The sequence below is a fragment of the Anneissia japonica genome, unplaced genomic scaffold, assembly GCF_011630105.1.
Source record: "Anneissia japonica isolate Jap-2015-1 unplaced genomic scaffold, ASM1163010v1 scaffold493_len2256704_cov171, whole genome shotgun sequence".
Taxonomy (NCBI): Eukaryota; Metazoa; Echinodermata; class Crinoidea; order Comatulida; family Comatulidae; genus Anneissia; species Anneissia japonica.
The window spans coordinates 657,738-679,541 of NW_022727062.1; the positions used below are offsets into that span (position 1 = coordinate 657,738).

Sequence of the window (21,804 nt, forward strand, 5' to 3'; positions counted from 1 at the left end):
CGTTTAGCCATTTCGGAGAACCATTTCCATGTATGGCATCCTGTGATTACATTACGTTCAAACACGGCTGAGGTTAATGTCTTTAACCCCGAACATTTCCATAGAAACATAAAATGCACACCGATACTGGCTTACTTTGGGTTATTAACGTGTCGGAACATTCTTAAATTCAGCCTGTAGTAACAAATGACGTGTTTTTAAACAGATACCATGAAAAAAGAAGGGTGCTTAACATCACACAACTTTAAATTCGACAGTTGACAGTGAGGGTGGGGGTGGGGGCAGTGGGGTCTAAAAACATTTGGCATATTACATTGGTTTTTAATACATTTTTAATCTGATATTAGGTAGTTTTCGCCGCACGACGTTAACCTTAACTTTAACGTTAATACCCAACATGCAACGCGATAACTCCGCCCCTTTTGTAAACAAATCGAAATACGCATGCGCAAACCCGTAACTAACGTCCGTCGAGCACGTAAAATTCTGAAATTAACGTACTCCGCAACGCAAGATGAATGCATTATGACGTCATCCGTTAACGTTGAGGTTAACGTCGTGCAGCGAAAACTCACTATTTTCTAAATTAGACTTTAATCTTGACCAGACTATCAAATTTTGCTTGACTAAAACATGTAACATGTTAATATGGTCATGATGACATCACATCATGAACATATATAGGCACATCATGACTATATATGGGCATACAACAGTTTTTTTTATTTAAAAAAAAATGTTTTTTTGGATAGAGCCTCGATGCAAACTATTTCCATTTACTGCATCCCATTTTTATTTTGAAGTCATGTACAGTACAGTATACAACCAATGCCGTAGCCAGGATTTTCAAACAGTGCGGGACAATGTCGGGGTGGACCCACTTTACTTCTAAATTCAAATAATGTGGACTCATTTTCTTAAAAGTTGACCCATTTTATGCAAACAATATGAAAAATGTGGACGCATTGTCTTAAAAGTTTACACATTTTATGCAAAATATGAGAAATCTGGACTTTTTTTTTTTCAAATATCGGACTTTTTTGTTGTTGCATAAAATAGCATGCATACTGTAATTTATATTTATAAAAACGCTCAGCTCCTCGAATAACCCTTTCAGGAAGTTAGGCGAGTTACAGACCATTATTATCTAGTATCTGTTGTAGGCTAGTTTCAGTCGAGTGGCGCTGCACTGCGGCTAATATGCCGCGGTCCCCACGGTATGTGTTACATTTAAGGACAAATAAAGATTTATTATTATTATTATTATTATTATTATTATTATTATTATTATTATTATTATTATTATTATTATTATTATTATTATTATTATTATTATTTTAATATATATAGTTATACGAAAAACTGAAACTGGAGACAATCGATGATTTGGCATCCGTAAAAAATCCAAAGAAGCGCTGTAAAGGGCTAGCGATTATACTCGTCTTGGTTATACTAGTAATCACGTGCCTTTGCCTGGCAACCGTCATCTATACCCGGATATCGGAAGAAAAAGAGGAACACGCTAAATACCAGGTATTATTTTTGTTTTACTAATTTAAATAATGCATGGATTGAATGTCTTCGGTGTAATAGGCAACAAGGATAACCCACGAAAGTCATGAGGCTTATTTGCAGTGGGGGTTCTTCTGATGGTGAATTGGGCTTTTCCTTAAGAGTGTCTGCGTTCTTCAACGTGCACGTCTTGGGCCATTTTGCACACGGTGGCTGCGTTCATGCATTTGCGCCCTCCATGCTGAAACACAAGGAGAGTGCAGCGATGGGAATTGAACCAGGAAAGAGATCTCCAAGGATCTACCACCAATTTAGCCAACGGAGCTAGCTGCTCTCGTAAAGGTGGACCTCAATTTGTTTTCCTAAAAATTCAGCTCTTTCAACGCTACCAGCAGTTTACTATCACATTTATTTATATAATGTTGGAAAATACCAAAATCATACAGGTGTTTTTTTTTTTTTTTTTTTTTTTTTTGGCAAATTGGTTTAGTATTGCGAAGTTGAACATTAGTACAATTATCTTTTTAATTATTTTTTTTATGTACATTTATTTGTTTAACGTATTTGTCACATCTTTTTCACGTACGTTTACTTCATATACTGTATATTATTATTAATTTCTTTTTCGAATGTTCAAGATAGATAATTTTCTAATTTAAAACCTTCAATTAACTACCACCTATAAAAATCGCCAAGTTTCTGCGTAGTCAAAGTGAACGCCTATTTTCAATCTTTAATAAAGCCTCTAAAACCTATGTCCACAATGGCCTTTAATTTATGGGAGACCTACATACTGGAGTTGTTGTAATGTGGTGTGGATATTAAATCGATAGAAGTACGCAATGTCTCTCCGTATAATATTGTGATTTCCACACTGATTATGAAAACACGTGATATTCGTTTCACTACTTGTTATTATGGGTTATAGTTAAATGACAGTGTTTTGAAGCACGGCGTATATTTAATATCGCTTTTTCAGAATTGCTCTTATTATTATAATTTACAGGATTCAAATTACGTATGCGTAATTATGAAGAAATTACTTTAGCGTTGTGTTTGACCAATTCCATTAACCTTAGGAAAGTCTTGAGCCTTTTCTCCTATGTGTAGGCCTATATGCTGTACCCTTTAACGTAAAACAATTTTGAAAACTCTATTTTATTTATGAATACAGTCTATACCTTATTTGATACCAGATAATATGTGAAAAGTGTGCCGAATTTATAACTGTATTTTTTTGCTAGGCCTAAATAATTTAATCTAATCAACCTACAAATTGTCGATATTTAAATATATTTTGAAATGGCCTTGGCCAAGGCCATTAGAAATTATATTAAAAAATATTAATTGTTCATTTAGACCACAGGCTCATTTTATTTCGATCTTTACGGAAATTTGTTAACAGCAAAAATACAAAAAAAAAAGAAATCGAGCTCAAATGAAAAATAGGCCTAATAAATTTGCGAGAAAATATTCAAGTTTAATAATATATTTAAATATAAAAAGTATATAAATATTCCAAGTATTTTAGCTCAAGACATTATAAATTTTGTAATAAAAATTGTTGATACAATAGTATTTAATAACATAGTTCATCATCTTTCTTTGATGCATCATACACGATAGAAATTGAAAACTCTAGAATGATTCTACAAAATGATATAGTACCGGTACATTATGTTTTGTCACAAAAACATAGGGAACCATATTTGAATTCATGGTGTCGTGAGCAGGTTTCCTGGATTTTAAATCATCGTGTCATGCCTGTAAAAATAATAATGTATTGTACATTGTTCTTTTGCGATCAATAATGTTGGCCTATATGAGGAAACATCTATTTTTCATGACATATGAATTTATGTGTATTAGCTAGTTATAACAATCACCATCATCATCAGCAGCAGCAGACTTGCAGCGACGAACTTGTTAGTACTCTACTTGGAAAATCAACCGGTGTAAATTAAAAAAAAAATCATCATCATTATAATCGTCATCATCTTCTTCGTCATCATTATAATAATCATCATCATCATCACATTCATCATCATCGTCGCCATCATTGCTCACCTCTTCTTGGTATGAACATTGCATGTGGTTTTTTAAAGCACTTTTCCATGATTTTAGCTACTACAGACAATTCTCCCAACTTCTCCAGTTTATTACATATATTTTCTTTAGGCTAAACTAATAATGAATTTATTTTTTTAACAGATAATTTTTTTCATGAATTTTCCAGCATCTCTTTCGTTTTCCACCATACTAACTTCTCCATGTTGTTATGGAACATATTCTTCTTCCTACAGTTGTCCATTTTATCACCATTCTTGAATAACAATTCCTTTGCTGATCACGTGTCCTAACTATCTTCATTATGTTTTTTATAAAGAAAAACCTCTTTGTTTGTCTTTATTGAATTGTACATGTTATTTTGTGTAGTTCGCTGTTGGTGATTTTATTGGCAGCCTTATGTGCATTTTTTCCTAAAAAAACAAATAAAAAAACAATAATTATTAGATAGAATCAATAATTACTTGCTTTGTGAGTGCTAAGGTCCGTCTTTTATTATAAAGGTATTGTTTAATTTTTTTAGGACACTCGTCGTTTTGAATGTGACATTATGTTCCATGACCCGGATGATGACGTTCCCAGACGGCAAGTTAATGTAAGTTCGTTTGAATCCGTTTCCATAGTACCGGTAGGCACTCGTCATTTAAAATGAATAATTTGTAAATAAAAGGTTTACTGTTTTTCTTTTAGCTGCTGTTTACTAAAATAAGAAGAAAATGCACTTACAGCAATATTTAAATGAATATTTCATTTCTATAACTGGCATATGATAAACATTGTTACAAAAAATTCATCCAAGTTAAAGTCAAGTCTACCTCATTTAATTTTGAATAATAGCAAAAATTTCATTGTTCTCCCCAAGTATATAAAATGTTATTTTACTACTTTCTGTTTCAATATGTAATGGTGGTTTTTTTTTTATTCATGCCGTGGTTTCAATGTAGTTTTGTTTACTCCCTTTTCAGTGATTTTTTTTCATTCATGTCGTGGTTTCAATGTAGTGTTGTTTACTCCCTTTTTAGTGATTGTAAACTCATTATGTCGCTGACTATTGTTGTACTCTTATAATATGCGAAGTAATTATTAGTTGGTTTACATTATTGTTAATAATTCTATAAAAATTATTGTTGACCGAATAACAAGTATACTAGTCCCGGACATAAAAACTGAACTAAAGAACTTCGCTCGCAATTTGACCTATGAAGATAAGGTTTAATTTAGTGCTGTTACGTTGCCTGACGTTTTGACTTCGAGACTCTTCAGGGGAACTAACATGACTATGCACTTTTCTCCTAAGTCCAGATTTAATTCCGCAATACTTTGAGTGAAATGCGTAAAGGAGGCACAATTTTTGTAGTTTGGTATTAGTAAAAATTATTGTTTAATAATAAAAAAAAAAAGTGGGGGGGGCGGGAAAAAAAAAAAAAAAGGGCGGGAGGAAAAAAGCGGAAGAAAGTCAAAAGGAAAAGAAAGAAGGAAAGGAATTATTATTACTTTTGGGAGTTATGGTTGTAATTCTTCAAATCACAAGGATCTTTTTTAGGTGGGTTTCAAATTTAAGATCAACAGGTCTTGGAATATTCCTTCCATCGTACTAATGTTTACTTTCTATCATTTTTGATTGGTTTTTTTGATTGTTTTTGATACAAAAGTGTTAATTATAGTTCAGTTCAGTTCAGATTAGTAGATTGGAGGTGGAAGAATACATCTATTTGATGACAGTTGCTTCTTTGTTACTTTTATTCCTTCGTGGCAACTTCTTTTTACTATGTTATTGTATATTTGTAATGTTGTATTTGCCTGAATAAATGATAATAATAATGACAACAACATTTCGCCCGAATTGTAATCTGGGAGTACTTAATCCTGATAGAAAAAAAGGACCTAAGTTTTATTTTTTTTTTATATGAATTAAATTAAAAATCAAATATTACTATATGAGGCCTGTCGTGGCCTCATATTATGAGGTGACGTAAATATTGTCATTCAACCATTTAATCATGTAGGCTTGGCAAACATGTCAATTTTTTAATGTAGAGGTGAAAACGAATCAGTGACTTTCCTACGTATACGTTTGGGGTAGTCACGTTATTTTCGAATATTAGTCCTCAGACAGGCTTATGTTGATGTTGAATATGTATATTGCTAGTTGCTGTCAAGTGATACGTGTACATGTGAGCCGACTATTCTTTTTCCAGTTGAATGTTGATATTGATATTAAGATTGAGATTTCAAACGACACTAAGGCAACCAAAAAAGGGACGACGACAAGGAAACCCATGAAAACGACCGAAACCCAAGAGAAAGAGAAGACTACGACTCAAAATAGACACGAACCCACTACTCAGCAGCATCGCGGCAAAACTACCACTATCGACCCTGAGTACGAAACTACTTTGTTAAAAGAGTGGACGACGCCTAGATATCCTACTACTCGGCCTATAAATCCCATCGCTAGCCCCACGACAGATAAGCAAACGACAGATGTAGTAATTTCTACCAAGGAAAATGTTAAAACCACGGCTTACAAACACACAACTACGGACCATAACGAACAAACTACCAGCGGACCGGAAGCTACAACGCTCAAGGAACAAGTAAACAAAATAATTGTGCTTGTGTTTTTCTGCACAAGGCTTCCGTTAGCTGTTCTAAGTGTTTATCAGAGTTCACGTAGCACACAGGCCTTAGCTGTAAATATTGTCAATGTCCACAGATATTTCTTCTGCACCCCCCCCCCCCTTCTCTCTCTCTCTCTCTCTCTCTCTCTCTCTCTCTTCTCTTCTCTTGGACCAGAGACGTGTGAAGTTTGAAGTTCGAAGTAAATTTCTGTATGTGTCTCTTGTTGTAGTGGCGCTAATATGCATCTCCAGAAATCCGTCCTCCCCAGAAAGTGTATGATGGATTGGAAAAACGTGATACAGTTTTTATGGGGTTAAGTATTAGGTGATGGCCTAATGTATAATGCGACACTTGATCTGTTTTAAATTCGTCTGGTTAGTCTTATTGTTAAATCATTCGAGCTTCTGTACGCAAGTAAACAAGCTTTACATATAATATGCTTTTTCAAATTCTAATTTCGTTCTTATTTTATATTGCATTGTTCATTGAAATTGGAGGGCTGAGATTGGAGCAGTTTCTCGTAGACAACAACTTTCTCACGTCTATAGTAGACAACTCCGCTTGAAACATTTTATTAATAAGAATGCTGTGTTCCCTTAATCAGATATATAACTGTTGTTAAAAATTGAATATACTAATAAAATGAAATAGCTTCTTATACCTTCTTATGTTGTTCTATTATATTCTATTTATAGCCTACTACGTTATCTTTCTCGAGCCTGAATCCTCACCTGCATCACATGAAAGAAGACATCATTGTGAACATTGAGAACAACACAGAGGTTTTTAGCATCCCTGCAACCGATGGTCACGAGGCCATCATGATGCTGCATGATTTTACAAATGTATGTACTGTTCAGTACGAACGACATAATACTACTTGTGGTGGTATCTCTCTAGACGGCGCGCGTTTACGTTGATGCAAGTAGCATGCGATCGAACTTAAAACAGATTCCAAACTTATACAAATGCAGGTCTAAAGACCCCTCTAATTAAAGACCACCTCCAATTAAAGACCCGGTTTTTGTGTAGTCCCAAATTAACAAATCTCTTTTATCTTTATTATTCTAATTAGAGACCAAGCTGCTAAAGACCATGAAAACCCCGGTCTCAAAAGTGGTCATTAATTTTAGAGACACCTGTTGTGGTTAAATAAAACCATTTTCAGAACGTCTGCATTACAGTTTGGATATCTATAGTCCCATCTTGTGATAGACGACTGAGTTTAGTCTTGTATGAGGGCGTTATCATTGTGTGCATAGTGCAAGGATTTTTATCTGTGCAGTTAGAAGTCCTCTTGCATAGTGTATGGATATACAACATTCAAAATAATATAATGTTTGTTATAGAGTTATGCTCACACCACAAAAACAAAACAATTCCAATATAAGTATAGGCCATTGAACCTGGTTGTATTGGTGAAATTTAAAGCCATGTTCCGGAGAAAAAAATTTTTGAATAATACAACTGATTTTTCACAAGCAGGATATTTAAGGAAACAATCTAGATACAAATGTTTTTGGTGGAAAGGGGATGGAACCATTCTTTTCCCGCCTTCTTAATATACTCAAAAATCTGTATCTCATTGGTTCTGGAGTTGTGATGCCACACTTTCTGTGTCTTTGAAAATCATTTGTACAATATATCAAAATATGTTTTTTTTCTCCGAAGCCTATTCTTAACAACAAACTTCATTCATATGTTAAACAGTTTATGCAATGGTTATACTATTCTCAGCAATTTCTTCTTAAAATTTTCTTTATGTTATGTTGTGTCTTTCTCAGAGATATACAGCTTATCTACTTGTCGAACAGGAACTGTGCTTCGTGAAAGACATTAATCCCCTCTTGATGATTCCATTTTTCCTTTTCCAAGTCTTGTTGGTAAATGTCAAATTTTTATTAATTATTAAGGAAGAGAGTGAGTTTTAAAGTCATAAAACATGTTTAAGATGAGGTTATTAATAGAGCTGTAAGTGGCAAGTGTACTTGCCGTTGGATGTGAAGGAAATAAAAAATAAAATGCTTACAATGTGGTTTATTGTTATGGTTCTTTTGCCAAGCCGTACGAAGGATATGATACTGCATTTTTTAAATTAAAATCTTTGTTATCCTGTCTTTCAGAATCCTCTATATCTCTTGCAAGAGTATTTCGTTACTCGTGATTCATACATCGCCATTCCACCACCGTTAGATTCACTGTCGACGTTCGGTGCAGAGATAGATAGTATGTGCGGCAGTGTTCCAACATTCTGGCTGGAGGAAATGAATGACGAATACGAAACAGTGGACATCACCGAACTACCGTGGTGGGACTGGGGTTACCCTGAGTGGTTTAACCGACGAAGGCGTTCAGGTGAGATGATTAGCCTACTTGAGAATTCTTGGAAGTACTTTCCTTCGCTCAAAACATGTTTTCTAAAAACTTTTTATTGTGTACAATAATATTTCTTCAATTGCTGTATTCTCTCAAAAACCTTGGTGAATGTATTCATTTTTTGTTCATTTACGTACATAATGTACTATGTTTTTCATTCTCTTAAGAGCACGTGATATTCGTGTTTCAAGTTCTTAGATTGCCAACATTAGACTCTGAGACACACAATGTAAAAAAAAAACAAAACAAAAAAAAAACACTGTCATAAATTTAAGGTATAAAATACATCAAAAGGTTACAAGCCACATCTAAGTTTCTCATTCACCAGTCTCTGATAGGTATAGGATAAAAATTCTTTTCCTGTCAAATTTATCTCTTTTTTTAAATTTTTGTTTCCGAAAGAAAAACTATTAAGCAAGATATAAATCATGAATTGCACATTGTTTTCTTTTTTCTTACAGTTAAAGGAAAACTAAAGAAAATCCAGGTTTTCGACAGTGATGAGAAAGTTCACGATATGAAGATTTTGTTCAAGTCCCCTTCAAATTAAGAGCTTGATCCTGTCAGCATACATCGAGATCACTCCTAAGCATTACAATAATATTATTAATTATACCTGCTTCGAGTACATCATTTCAATCACTTTCTTCAGTCAGAAACGAAACTTTACTTTCAATTAGACTGTCTTATGAATGGATCTCTTTAAATAATAATCCGAATGGATGTACCATATTTGAAAATTTGTGATTGATAAAACACACGGTTTTACACATTTTAAGTAAAAGTAAATCTACACTGTATTTTAACATATTTTGTCAATATTTTAAGGTGATACTAGATTTAAACACACACAGTAAATCTTAATCTGATTTGATCATAATTTGATTTTTATATTTATCAAAAACTTTCAACTTTTCGCTTTGTACTTAACATTCCCGATTCTATATTAAAAGAAGTCTAAGTTTGCGACCCAATTTGGCGCGTAACAGTAGATCAAATGCCGTATATTCGTGAAATGAACATGGAAACTGGCAATTATGGTCCGAGGGTATGTTGGAGTGTCATTCTTATCTTTTGTCTTTTGGAAGTCGAAGAATCTACCACCCTAAAATCTTCAGATTTATTATTTATTTTAATCTTTTACCTAAACGATTCCGTATTTGGTTTAAGGGGCTGCCTTAGGGAGATTGGGCAAGCGCCCCTTTCACCACTCCCTTTACTCTGCAGCCAAACAAACTTTACAAACTGAAACTAAAGCTGAATAATACTATAAATAGTTAGGCTGACATAGCTTGATCATTATGTGCAACATGTGCCTTATATGCTTAAGACGACTGTACATTAGTTTTCGTATTGCACTTTAGGAATGTACAACTATGCACATAGTGTAAACTAATATTACGGTACATTGCATTAAAACTGTGACGGTATATATGCTTGTGTTTATTGCTAAACACACATGACACAAAATTAACACAATTTTTTTGCACACGAATATTTCGTCCTGCCTTCAGAATCTTCTCAATTAACGTGAATCAAATTGTTGCCCTTTCAACATTGGTTCACGTTGAAAACATTCTGGGGCGGGGGGTGGGGGAGGAAGAAATATTTGTAATAAAATACTTATATTTGTTTGTAATAAAATACTTATGTTCTTCAAATACGTCAACCGTGTCATCTGAATTTATCAATGTCTGTTATCAATATATGAATGAATGTTATCAATATATATATATATATATATATATATATATATATATAGTGTCTACTAATTACAAGTAAATATATATGTGTGTAGTTTCACCATAAACTAGCTAGACTGTAATCCTGAAGCGTTTGGAAATTAATTATCTGCTGGCTGACACGTGGTTGTCACACTTACAATGTATATAGCTTATATATAAATTATACACACATAGTGGCATTTTATTACACAGTTTCTTTATTCATTTATTTACAGGAGTACATTCGTTGAGAGCTATGCTACACGATGTATTATTATGTCCTTTATTCGAACACTGTATTTACCTTTCTTTGATGATATATATATATATATATATATATATATATATATATCTAGAAACAGGATTGACTTTTAGAAAACAATTTTTATTTTCTCATGAATATTTTGAGCTGATCTCAGGTCCTCTTGAAACAATGTTATAAGCATCGTATCAACAGTTTCCTAACAATATTTGAAGAAGTGCTACTTAGAAATTCGAACCCACGTTCTCTGACTGTCAAGGCGAGTCTCATACCATTAGACCACGGTAGTCCATTGGTATTAGCAGGGAACAGTGAAATTACATGGAAACATCTAATAATTTGTAATTTCACTGTTCCCTGGTATTAGGCAGATACAATTCAACCAAGGACACTTCTTCAAACAATTTGGGAAATCGTATAGAACAACAATTATGAAGTATATTAGATAAAAATCTTAGACAATTATATACTCAGATTTAATGTTTGCTTACTTTAAATGTTTGCTACGTATTTTCTTGGTCATTCAGTAACTGTTACAACAAGCACTTTTAGGCCTAAATGTAAGAGATGTTAAGGAAAGCATATAATTTTATCGTTAAGCTCAGCGAAGAGTGTAAGGTTAGTTTCAATAATGGTATTATAATAGCCAAAGAAATTAACAATATCAACACATTAAAAATACATAATAATGAACAATATGTATAAAAATAATTGCGCAGAATTACATCTCAAACCTCTGACGGTAGTATTTTTTGCTGCAAAGATTAAAGAAATCAATATGCTTAGAACTACGACAGAATCAGAACAAGATAATGCTGGTATGAAAGGTCGGCCTTCGGTAGATTCTTTTTTGCACAATATTTTATAAGATTTATTGAGCTTTGTATATTGCTTTTGAAAATATGTTATGCCGTTTTATTTGAAAAAGATGCAAACCCAAAGCCGTAGAGAGATAGGCGATAAAACTGCATCCCACCCGAGCCTTACATTATTTGTATTAAATCAAGGTGGCGCAGGGTGCAACAAATCCACAATCATCTACAGCATACTTTACTATCATATCAACTACGGTAACAAAAACAAAAATACCCCTTATCCGGGTTCTCTCAATGGTTCTGTAGAGGCTAACAGCAAAAAGAAAAGTTTGGGTTTAAGCAGAATAGTATGTATGGTGAATATAAGATGTATATGATGATTCGAAAAGATTTTAATGAAAGATTTTAATAAAGAATTTATTTTTGGTGTTGTTAAAAGATTGCTTAAATTATCTCTATTTTATTCGATTAACGTCATGTCTACAAAGCATTTAAGCGTTACACGCAGCTAATTGTCAAGGTGTTTCGACTCCAAGAAAAGCAGTTTTGTAGGCCTACGTATTTCAGGTACAGGACATACTCTTTGGATATGGTTAACTTAGTTACAGTGTGATTTTAAGATCATCATTATGATTATTTTATGTCAGTAACCCACCTCAAACACAACACCAAATAACACACACTATTAAGTATTCGGCAGAAATTGACACATTGTTTATTGCCGTATTAAATCACAAGAAAAACACCAATGCACGTTTGTCAGGTAACATTCATCTCATTTAAAGTCAACAAACACAGGTCACCATCATAATTATTATTATCGTTGTCACTGTAGATTGTCGTTAGATAAATCATTTTTTATGTCATTGCCTTATACCATTAGGATGCATTGTTTCCCTAATAAAAAAATACTGAATTGTTGTTTCGAATAAAAAAGCGCATTATTGTTTAACAATAATGCAATTTACCCTTTTTCTTCTGCCCGTCAACTCGTTTCCGCCTCTGAAAATATTTTTCCTTTAACCACAATGAAATAATTAGGCCATGTAAAAAAAATGTTTTTGATTGTCCCCCTCCCTACATAAAAAAAAAATCACCCGACCATTTTATAAAAAATATATTCGCCAAAACTCACGGAAGTATCGTATTTCCGCCCATAATTAAACTAAGCTAGACTTACGCTATTTTTGTTTAAATATTTTGTCTCAGTCCATTTGTTTTTTCGTATAAATTCCATATGATCTAACACTACACTGGAAGATCCGTCAAAGTCAGCCACCATTTACATGAGGCCTTGCACTCCATGGGAGATTTGAAGAATTCGCATTTATTAATGGGGTGCTTTTCATTACTGATTAAAAAAAGAATAAAAAAAACCTCCACCGACTTTTTTTTTTTAAGGACGATCAACAACTCTTTTTTTTACAGGGCCTTATTGGCAGTGTACTTTTCCTGTTCCTGCTGTGTGCCAAATTAAAACAGATTATTTTCTTATTGCTAGTTTTCTGCACAGTCAAAATTACCAGCTTGAGGAATACTAGTGTTTATATTTAATTCTGTAAAATGCATTTCCTCTTACAAAAATAATGCTATGAAACGAGCGACGTCTAGATTCTATCATGGTCATTTTTAAGTTCAAATAATGAAGTACACAGATGACTCAAACATGCTGTTAAGGACGTTTTAAATGAGAACATCGGGACAATGTAAACACAAACAGAAAATTAACTACAAACCAGAAGTCATCATCATCATCATCACTACCTATTCATCATCATCTTTACCATCATCATCTTAACCATAATCACCTGCACCATCATCACCAATATCAGGCCTAAAAAATCGTTTGTTTGCTGTCACATTGTAAAAATTTGAATACAAGGGCGGGTGGAAATTTTTTCCAATTTTTAATTGGAAAAAAATTATTTTTTCCCCCTTTTTTTTAAATCCTAAAATCATAGAAACATCGTGAAAACTGTGCGATTGCCATTTTTTTTACGGAAAAACGATCATATTTAAAAAAAATAAAATAGTAAATAGGCCTATTTCCATATGACACGGATTTGTGCCAAAATCGACGAAAAAGTGATTTTCATTTGATTTTTTTAAACTTGAAATTCATTGTTATGTTTCACCTAAGGATCATACTAACGTGTTCTGTGGCACTTACGGACCTTGTGATTGGAGGAATGACCAAAAAACAACTAGGTTAAAATAGCTGGGTTTTTTGTTTTTTTTGTGTAGAAATTGGACGATTATTTTACCCTGCTGTTTTCCGGTTGTTTTGTGTTCTGCACCTTTAGGATCATACGGTCACGTTCTGTGGCACCATAAAGGACTCTGTGAAAGGAAGCATCACCACAAAACAGCGGCTCCCCTTTTGTAATGATGATGATGATGACAATGATTATGATGACATTGGTGATAATAGATAATAATATTAATAATATTAAAAAGTGAAGAAAATTGTGCTAAAGGCGAAAAAGTAAGTTGTGATTTGTTACTCACAATTATTATAATATAGTTAAAGCTTAGTAAGCTATATAGTTAGGCCTAATTTGTCTTGGATATTAAGTAGATACCTTGATAAAAGTATATGATAAATTTGTTGGCGCTTCATTTTGACTATATTATGGTGATGTGATGATGATGAATTTTAATTTATATATTTAATATTTCAAGCCATCTAGAGGTACTATTTCCTCAAATTTTCGCACCTCAGCCCCAACCATGGTGGGGCTCAGGCAGTTGTGAACTCACGGCTTTGAAGTATGTAAAGTACATAGGCCAACTCAAAAACAAGGTTTATAGGTATGTGTAATTTTGCCCTACCTGTCATGGAAATGTACTAAATACTCAGTACGTTTGAAAACAATTGCGAAAAAAATCGCAAATTTTTCTAGGGTGAGACTCGAATCCACGATCTCCAGATCACTAGCCTGGCATCATATCTCTAGACCACCGAGTTTGCGCCTGATGGCCAGGGTTGAATTTGAGTCCAAGAAAGCAGCGGGTACTGCAGTGTTGATAGTAATTGTTATTGTCGTGATGAAATAGGCAATAACTGGATTTGCGTCAGGAGAAACATGTATAGGTGTAATTATTATTATTATTATTATTATTATTATTATTATTATTATTATTATTATTATTATTATTATTATTATTATTATTATTAGTATTATTATGCATAGGTGTAATTAAATGTTTATAAGGTTTATAAGCTTTATTTTCATACTTAAGCTCTCTGTGGTTGCTAAAAATTCCTGATAAATGATCATGAGAATTTTTTTGGCGCTTCATTTTGAGTACATGTAATCAATGCCGTAGCCAGCTATTGGGATAGTTGCAAGGTCCCACACAATTTTTCTATTGGGTCCAAAGAATGGGTCTATACTTTCAAAAAGAGATCTAAATTATTATGTTTTAGCACAAAATGAGTCCTGTTTTTGAAATAAAAAGGGTTCAGATTTTGCGTAAAATTGGTCAACTTTTAAGAAAATGGGTACAGATTTTTCGTATTTTTGAGTAAAATGGATCCAATTTTAAGAAAATGGGTCCACATTATTTGAATTTACGCGTAAAGTAGGTCCACAATGATATTGTTCCGTGATCTGATGATGAGGTTTTTGCCCTCTTAGACAGCTGACCATGGTCATTTGCTATGTCCCCAACCAACTGTTCGCTTTCCTACAAAAAAAAAAAAAATATCTTATCCCATCATCATTATCGTCATCATCATTTACCATCATCCCCCTTATCATCATAATATGTAGGGCGCTAATCATCATAATCATTATCATCATAATCATTATTATCATCATCATTATCATCATCATCATTATCATCATCGTCACCATCACCACCTTCTTCATTATAATCATTTTTTCTTACGGGCCTGCTGATAACGCAGAAAACACTAGTGCACGACTTGCTAGACTTCTCAAAACAAAAATGTGTATTTTCGGGCATTAGCTTTCTTTCAAACTACCTTATTCCACCCTAGCCCCTTCACAATAAATAATGAAAACATAAAGTAATAGAATAGGCCTAAAAGAGGCAGCCTTATTCATTGAGATAAAAGCTGTCAGGCTTACCGGATTACTTTATTTGGACAAATAATTAATTATTAACATATTAGAGGCCTGGATATGTAATATGTATTAATAATATAGCAGAATTATAATAATTATGTCTAAACAGGCCTAAACATAATGTTGCTTTGTAGGACACTGTATAGAACAGTAGCGGTTACTTCTTGGCTTATTTACACGCAAACAGGATATTTGATTGATATATCACTGCCCATGACGTCATGCGTATCATAATAAAAATTATAAAATTACATAAATAAATCAATACACTCTAACGGACAGTGAAGTATATGTTATCATTGCAAAGTTCATTGTGAGAAAGTTAATTTTCAAATGGAAAAGCAATTAGTAATTAAATGTATTAATATATAACGTTGTGTTCGGCTTCAGTCGGCATTCAGATAAAACAGCGCCACCACTCCAAACATTATATAATGCCAATCCGACATGGTTGAGAAGTCATTTTGTGGTTATTCTAATGAGTAACAATTTAGTTAAAACGACTGATACTACCACCAGCGCAAAGTAATAATAACTTAACTTCCTCTAAATCGACGTAACGTACATCAAACAGAAAGATGGTGAAGCCCACTACAGTTTCCAATGAGGGTAAGGACCCAATTGATAAAACTAAAGAGGAACTGAAGGCAAACGATGGATCAGTAGTTGTGGTAAGTTATCATGTTAAAGGTTCTACTCTAAAATTATCGATCGCTACTCTACTATATCTGTAAGTCTATAGAATAATTAAATGAGTTATAAACTGCGTCAAAGACACGTGTTATACTGGATACATTGAGCTAATCTGAACTTCGATATTCATAGTGCTTACTCTGCTTATTTAAGTGGTTGCTTTCAATTTTAAAATTTGACATATTAACATAGCCTACAGTGTTCAAATAAAGGGCACTGTATTTACCTTTCTTTGATGATTTATATACATAATTTAACAGTGTTAACGGCAATGTTTTTGTCCTTAGTGTAACCTGGCAATATCTACCCCCTTTCCCCCCCCCCCCCCTACACACACAAAAGTTTACCCCCTTGGTTGGAACCAAGCAATTTAATATATGGTTAGAAAGCTATAGAAAGCGTTGTTCAATAATGCATTGTAATGGCATTGTATATTCCTGGCTTGAATTCATAAACGTCACAGCAAATTCAATACACGCACAAAATAATCCATTAATAATGCCTACCTGTTCATAACAAAGGCGGCTCTAATTCTGACACTGACGCAGCAAAATACTTGACCCCACACCACAGTACAGTACTTGGCATCAAATTCAAAGAAATAGGATTGTCTCCATGGTAATCCGGTTTCCTGAAGACACACTCATAGTCAGCTAATGGTCACGTCACACCTAAATATTAATGTCCACTTCCTATCACAATAATCTTTATGTCCAATGCTTTAAATGGGAATATATCGTACATGTCAAACCACTACAGTACAGTATAGACCTACATAATAGTTTGAGATTGAGATCGTCATTATTATTATAATTAATATTATTATTATAATTACTATTATTATTATTATTATTATTATTATCATATTATTGATAGGCCTATTATTATTAATACTATAATTTTTTTAGTTAATGTTTTTATTATCGTTATCAATATCATTATTAATCTTCATTATTTAATTTATAATTCTAGTTAGACTATAATTTTACTATTTAAATTATTTTTTTTTTCTTCATGCAGGTAACAGCTATTACTCCAACAAAGCCGAAACCCTCAAAAGTACGATGCAAACTATGTGTCGTGGTCAGTGTTGCGGTCGTGCTCCTTATCGTCCTCGGCTTGTTCGCTTTAAAAGGATGCTCGGAAAGGCGACACCACGATGAGGTGAGTAGCCCTCCAGTGCAGTGGTAGCCGGGCACTGGCTGCGCCCGACGGTCGTCGGCCGACGCAATTCTATATAAAGAACGCAACGCGACAACGCGCGTGCAACTGGTCGTTTTTTAATTCGTTCAGACTGCCACCTGCTGCCACCGACAATCAGCAGACGGCCTCGCGTCGTCTAGCGTCCACAGGGAGCGGAGTTGGATTATTCGTACGAATCGCGTCGTACGACGCAGTGAGTGCCAGGCTTAAGGAAAAATCGGGCCCCCAGTTAAAAAGGGGCCCGAGTTGCACCGAATCCCAGCATGAACCCAGTGTTGGTCTGCTTTTTTGGATGGTGCCTTAAAAATACAGTAAATATAAATAAAACGATTGATGGTGCTTCAAGAGCCTTTGACCAATATTAGATGCCAAAAGATATCAGTGAATGGCGATGCCAAACAATTCGATTTGTGGTTTACTACTCAGTGGTGGATTCAAAAAAATTCCAAAATTTTTCAAAATTTCCCGAAATATTTGGGAAAAAATGAAAATTTTACCCAAATTTTGAGTCTAAGAATGCCATTTCTGGCAATCTAGAGGTGCCATGATTATAAATGTTCTTACCTCAGCCCCAACCATGGTGGAGCTGAGGTAGTATACGCCCTCCATCTGTGAAAGTCCTTCTCTGCCCCCCCCCCCTCTATTTTAAATTCCTAGATCCGCGCCACTGCTACTCAGTAGATAATTTCATTGACATCTCAGTCGTTTTTTAATTGGGATATTACCCCATCTCGGATACTTTTCTTTTTTTACTGGCATTAGTGTTTTTTTTTTTTTTTTTTTTTTTTTTTTTTTTTTTTTTTTTTTTTTTTTTTTTTTTTTTTTCTTTTTTTTTTATTTTCTTTTTTTTTTTTATTTTTTTTTTTAATTTTTTTTTTGTGGCACCTTACTTAAACCTTGTCCCCCGGTGTTTTTAATTCTAATTTCGTTGGAATTGATCAAAACTCCCTAAAATGTGCAATTTTTAGAGGAAATTGGGCCATGTTAACAAGAAATGCGCGCGAAATTTGAGGTTTTTAGGAACTTTCAGGGGATGAAAGGGCATTTATAAAGGGGGGGTGGGGAAGAATTTTCAAAGATAGATATTTTCTCCTTGTCCCCCAGTGGTTACGCCATCAGGCAGCATAGATCAAAGGAGTTATGATAGTTTTTGAAGTGGAGAATGGGTTGCATGGGTGTTGTGAGTCTGGTCATTATGATAGCTGTCTTTTTATTCTTGTCTTTATTTTTCTCTTCTCTTTTTCTTTCCTTTTCTTTTCCTCTTCTTTCTCTTTCCCTCCCTCTCCCCTCTTTCTTTTCTCCAGAAAGTCGTCGTACCCAGCCCGGTACGACGACTTGGTCGGCCTGGTAAAAACCGTCAGGGGAGGGGCAGTTTTCACCCTGCCCCACCCCCCCCCCGCGCCTGTTACGAAACTGGCTAACACGCCAATCATCCCCCCCAATGAAAAATATTTTTCTACGCCACTGGTGTGTTGTGTAATGAACATTGCTCGAATGTCCATTTTTCAGGGCATTGCAGAGAGACGGCGGCGAATAAAATCGATATGTGGATGAGTCAACCCCGATAGTTGGGAGGAGCTCACAAACATTATGCCTATTAGTACAGACTGTAGGCCTACCAGTTAAAGAATGAGTAAATCGTGTTGTGTTATATCGCCCCATCTTCTTCTGGCATATCCCCATCATACCATGCCCCGAAGACTCTCAATAATAATAAACACAGAAATAACATAGGCCCAATATTTTCTGTCCTCAGGACGATAAAAAACACGATATGGTGTTCGAGTTGGATGCTGAATGGCATAGGGACAATGATGGTAATGAACGCTACCCAGATGGGGATGGAAAACATGGGGATAAAGATGGCCGTCGTTGGATTGACTGGGCACGTGACCACGATCTCCACGATCTCCACGATTAAACGATATTTCATTGTAAGTATTAATAACAACTTATTATTATTATTATTATTATTATTATTATTATTATTATTATTATTATTATTATTATTATCTTTGTTATTACTATTACTCTTATAATAATAATTATTATTATTATCATTATTATTAACATTATTATCTTTAGTAGCATTAGTATTTTTAAATATTATTGTTGTTGTTTATTTTATTATTTTACTAATAAGGGTGCTAATAATGGAGATGGTAGTGAAAAATTTAGCAAAGAAATCGAAGACAATGGAAATTTTGTTATGCTGAATTTGATTACGATCATGAAATTGATGAAAATGATAATTGTAATGAATAACAATCATGCTGTATAATATTTCCATGACGACAATGCTAATGTTTAAGGAGATTATGATATGAGGCTGATTATGATTATGGCGTAGGATGTTATGTAGATAACATATTATACCGTACACCTTCTGGTACTAAATTTATCTTGTATTTTTTCCAGATGATTTTCCCGCAAGATGTAAAATGAAGCGAATGTAGCGTGTATTACAGAAGATTTGATTCAATTGAATTTTATAAGATTTATAATATATAGGCCTATATATATATAGGCCTATATATATATACCGTACATATATATATACATATATATATGTATATATAATGGGTTTTATATTAAATAGGTTTATTCTCGCTTTTTACATAATACCTTTCCATCCGTCATACCATTATATATTAGTTACTATATCAGATTGTTATTTCATACACTTATATTTATTCCTGATATCTGACTGTATAGTATAAGACCACAAATATATGTGCGTGCGGGTTCTCGGGTGCTAATAATCTTAATGGAATATTTTCATATGATATTATAGTAAATTCAAATAAAATACTATAGTAACACATAGTAGAGATATATATTAACAGAGGCGGTGAGAGGAAACCTTTTCAATTCCGTGTATACAATATCGTGGTATTTGAGTAATTATATATTTTATTTCTATCAACCTATTCCTGCATTTGTATCTTCAATTTATTTCATAGTTCACGTATGATTTATACCAAGAGACATTATTAAGTGAAATCATTACAAAGTAGCAAAGAGTACCGTATAGAACTGCAAGAGGCCCGACTCTCGGGGTTTCGTTCGAACGTAATCTTATTTTCAAAAACTTCCACGAACTAATTGGGCGTCCTTCAAAAGGCGAGTTTCGAATTTTGATAGGGCGCCCCCTATCTCGTGTAGTACTTTTTTTAACATTTCATTTCAGGACAATCGGACTTCTTGCAATTTATTCTATACTTTTTGATAGTAGACTATAGTAGGCATTTTTTCAGATTATTAAAAATGATGCAAAGATTGAAGTTTTCCACTAAAAATCGAAAAAAAAAACACCTAATGTAATTATATCAACATTTTGCTATCGTCAAATATACATATTAAATTTATCAGAAACCCTCCCTGAAAACCATCTTTTCAAAGTATAACTTCATTCATATTTTTTTAGGCCAATATCAAATTGAACTGGTGTATAATACTGCGTATTTTGTCATGAATCGTGTACATGTAAGCCTTTAACAAGGCCTACATAGCAAGAATGATAAAGTATCTATATTTTGTAATAAAGAATTTGAAGAAAGAACGCATTAGGCCTATGTCCATATTTCTTTTATAGCAAATCAAACAGTTCCAGTTTGTTTGCTGAAACCAATGACCTAACCGAGCAATGACCAACCTAACTGACCAATGACCAATGACTGACCAATTACCAATGACCTAACTGTTCACAGAGCAATTATAAATAATAGCATTTACCGTATTTTATAACGGGAAGTCGTACAATACCAGTAGCGGATCCAGAAATTCGAAGAGGGGACTTTGAGAGAGGGACTGTCACAGATTGATGGTCTACACCACCAGTGGCGGCTCTTAGGATATATCTTCTGAGGGTGGGGTTGGGGCTGAGTGTGGGTCGTATGTCTGAGCCTGGGGAGGGTTTAAGAGGTGGAGGTGGGATTAAAGTACAGTACGAATATATATTTTTTCTCCATAAAAAAAAATAATCTTCAACAATTTGGGGGGGGGGGGGGGGGTGCGGGTTACCTGCACCTGTCTCTTATACACATCTATGATGATGTCGATGGTGGTGGTGATGATGAAGATGATGATGATTATGATGATGATGATGATGATGATGATGATCATGATCATCATGATCATCATCATCATCATCATTATCATGACCATGAAGATGATGACAATGGTGATGACAAGGATGACTGTGATAAGGATGATGAGGATGACGATGATGACGATGATGAGGACAATTATATTGAGAATTATGAGATAATGTGTTGAAAACGAGCTGCACATAGTAATATACGCAGAATTAGAAAAACAACAGTGAAATTGAAAGAAATTTGTACAAAAAAAAACTGTTAAATTAATAATTTTTTTCATTACTGTGGATTTTACAATTTGAATATAAATTTCTATTGTCCATATCATCCATTGTC

At 33.9% G+C, this 21,804-nt stretch overlaps 2 protein-coding genes across 3 annotated transcripts; both read left to right on the plus strand.

Moving 5' to 3' along the window:
• Nucleotides 1-1,346: 1,346 nt before the first annotated feature.
• LOC117113469 lies at nucleotides 1,347-10,167 on the plus strand. 2 transcript variants are annotated; one of them, XM_033256801.1, is made up of 7 exons: nucleotides 1,347-1,533; nucleotides 4,103-4,174; nucleotides 5,778-6,176; nucleotides 6,897-7,046; nucleotides 7,986-8,084; nucleotides 8,325-8,556; nucleotides 9,039-10,167. In XM_033256801.1, exons 2-7 carry the CDS (start codon nucleotides 4,130-4,132, stop codon nucleotides 9,125-9,127), a joined length of 1,014 nt encoding a protein of 337 aa, XP_033112692.1. In that variant the 5' UTR covers nucleotides 1,347-1,533; nucleotides 4,103-4,129; the 3' UTR covers nucleotides 9,128-10,167. The 2 variants fall into 2 exon arrangements, with proteins under 2 accessions (XP_033112692.1, XP_033112693.1); XM_033256802.1 differs by lacking the exon at nucleotides 5,778-6,176 and having other exon boundaries at nucleotides 9,039-10,165.
• Nucleotides 10,168-15,931: 5,764 nt separating this feature from the next.
• Nucleotides 15,932-20,934, plus strand: LOC117113481. The gene is made up of 4 exons (XM_033256816.1): nucleotides 15,932-16,143; nucleotides 17,186-17,329; nucleotides 19,125-19,302; nucleotides 19,787-20,934. Exons 1-3 carry the CDS (start codon nucleotides 16,051-16,053, stop codon nucleotides 19,287-19,289), a joined length of 402 nt encoding a protein of 133 aa, XP_033112707.1. The 5' UTR covers nucleotides 15,932-16,050; the 3' UTR covers nucleotides 19,290-19,302; nucleotides 19,787-20,934.
• The last annotated feature ends 870 nt before the right edge of the window (nucleotides 20,935-21,804 follow it).

Coding starts and splice junctions, on each gene's coding strand:
- LOC117113469 (XM_033256801.1), top strand. CDS start 4,130: ATGTTCCATGACCCGGATGATGACGTTCCCAGACGGCAAGTTAAT. Junction 6,177..6,896: donor CTACAACGCTCAAGGAACAA/GTAAACAAAATA, acceptor TTCTATTTATAG/CCTACTACGTTATCTTTCTC. Junction 8,085..8,324: donor TCCTTTTCCAAGTCTTGTTG/GTAAATGTCAAA, acceptor CCTGTCTTTCAG/AATCCTCTATATCTCTTGCA.
- LOC117113481 (XM_033256816.1), top strand. CDS start 16,051: ATGGTGAAGCCCACTACAGTTTCCAATGAGGGTAAGGACCCAATTGAT. Junction 16,144..17,185: donor ACGATGGATCAGTAGTTGTG/GTAAGTTATCAT, acceptor TTCTTCATGCAG/GTAACAGCTATTACTCCAAC. Junction 17,330..19,124: donor AAAGGCGACACCACGATGAG/GTGAGTAGCCCT, acceptor TTCTGTCCTCAG/GACGATAAAAAACACGATAT.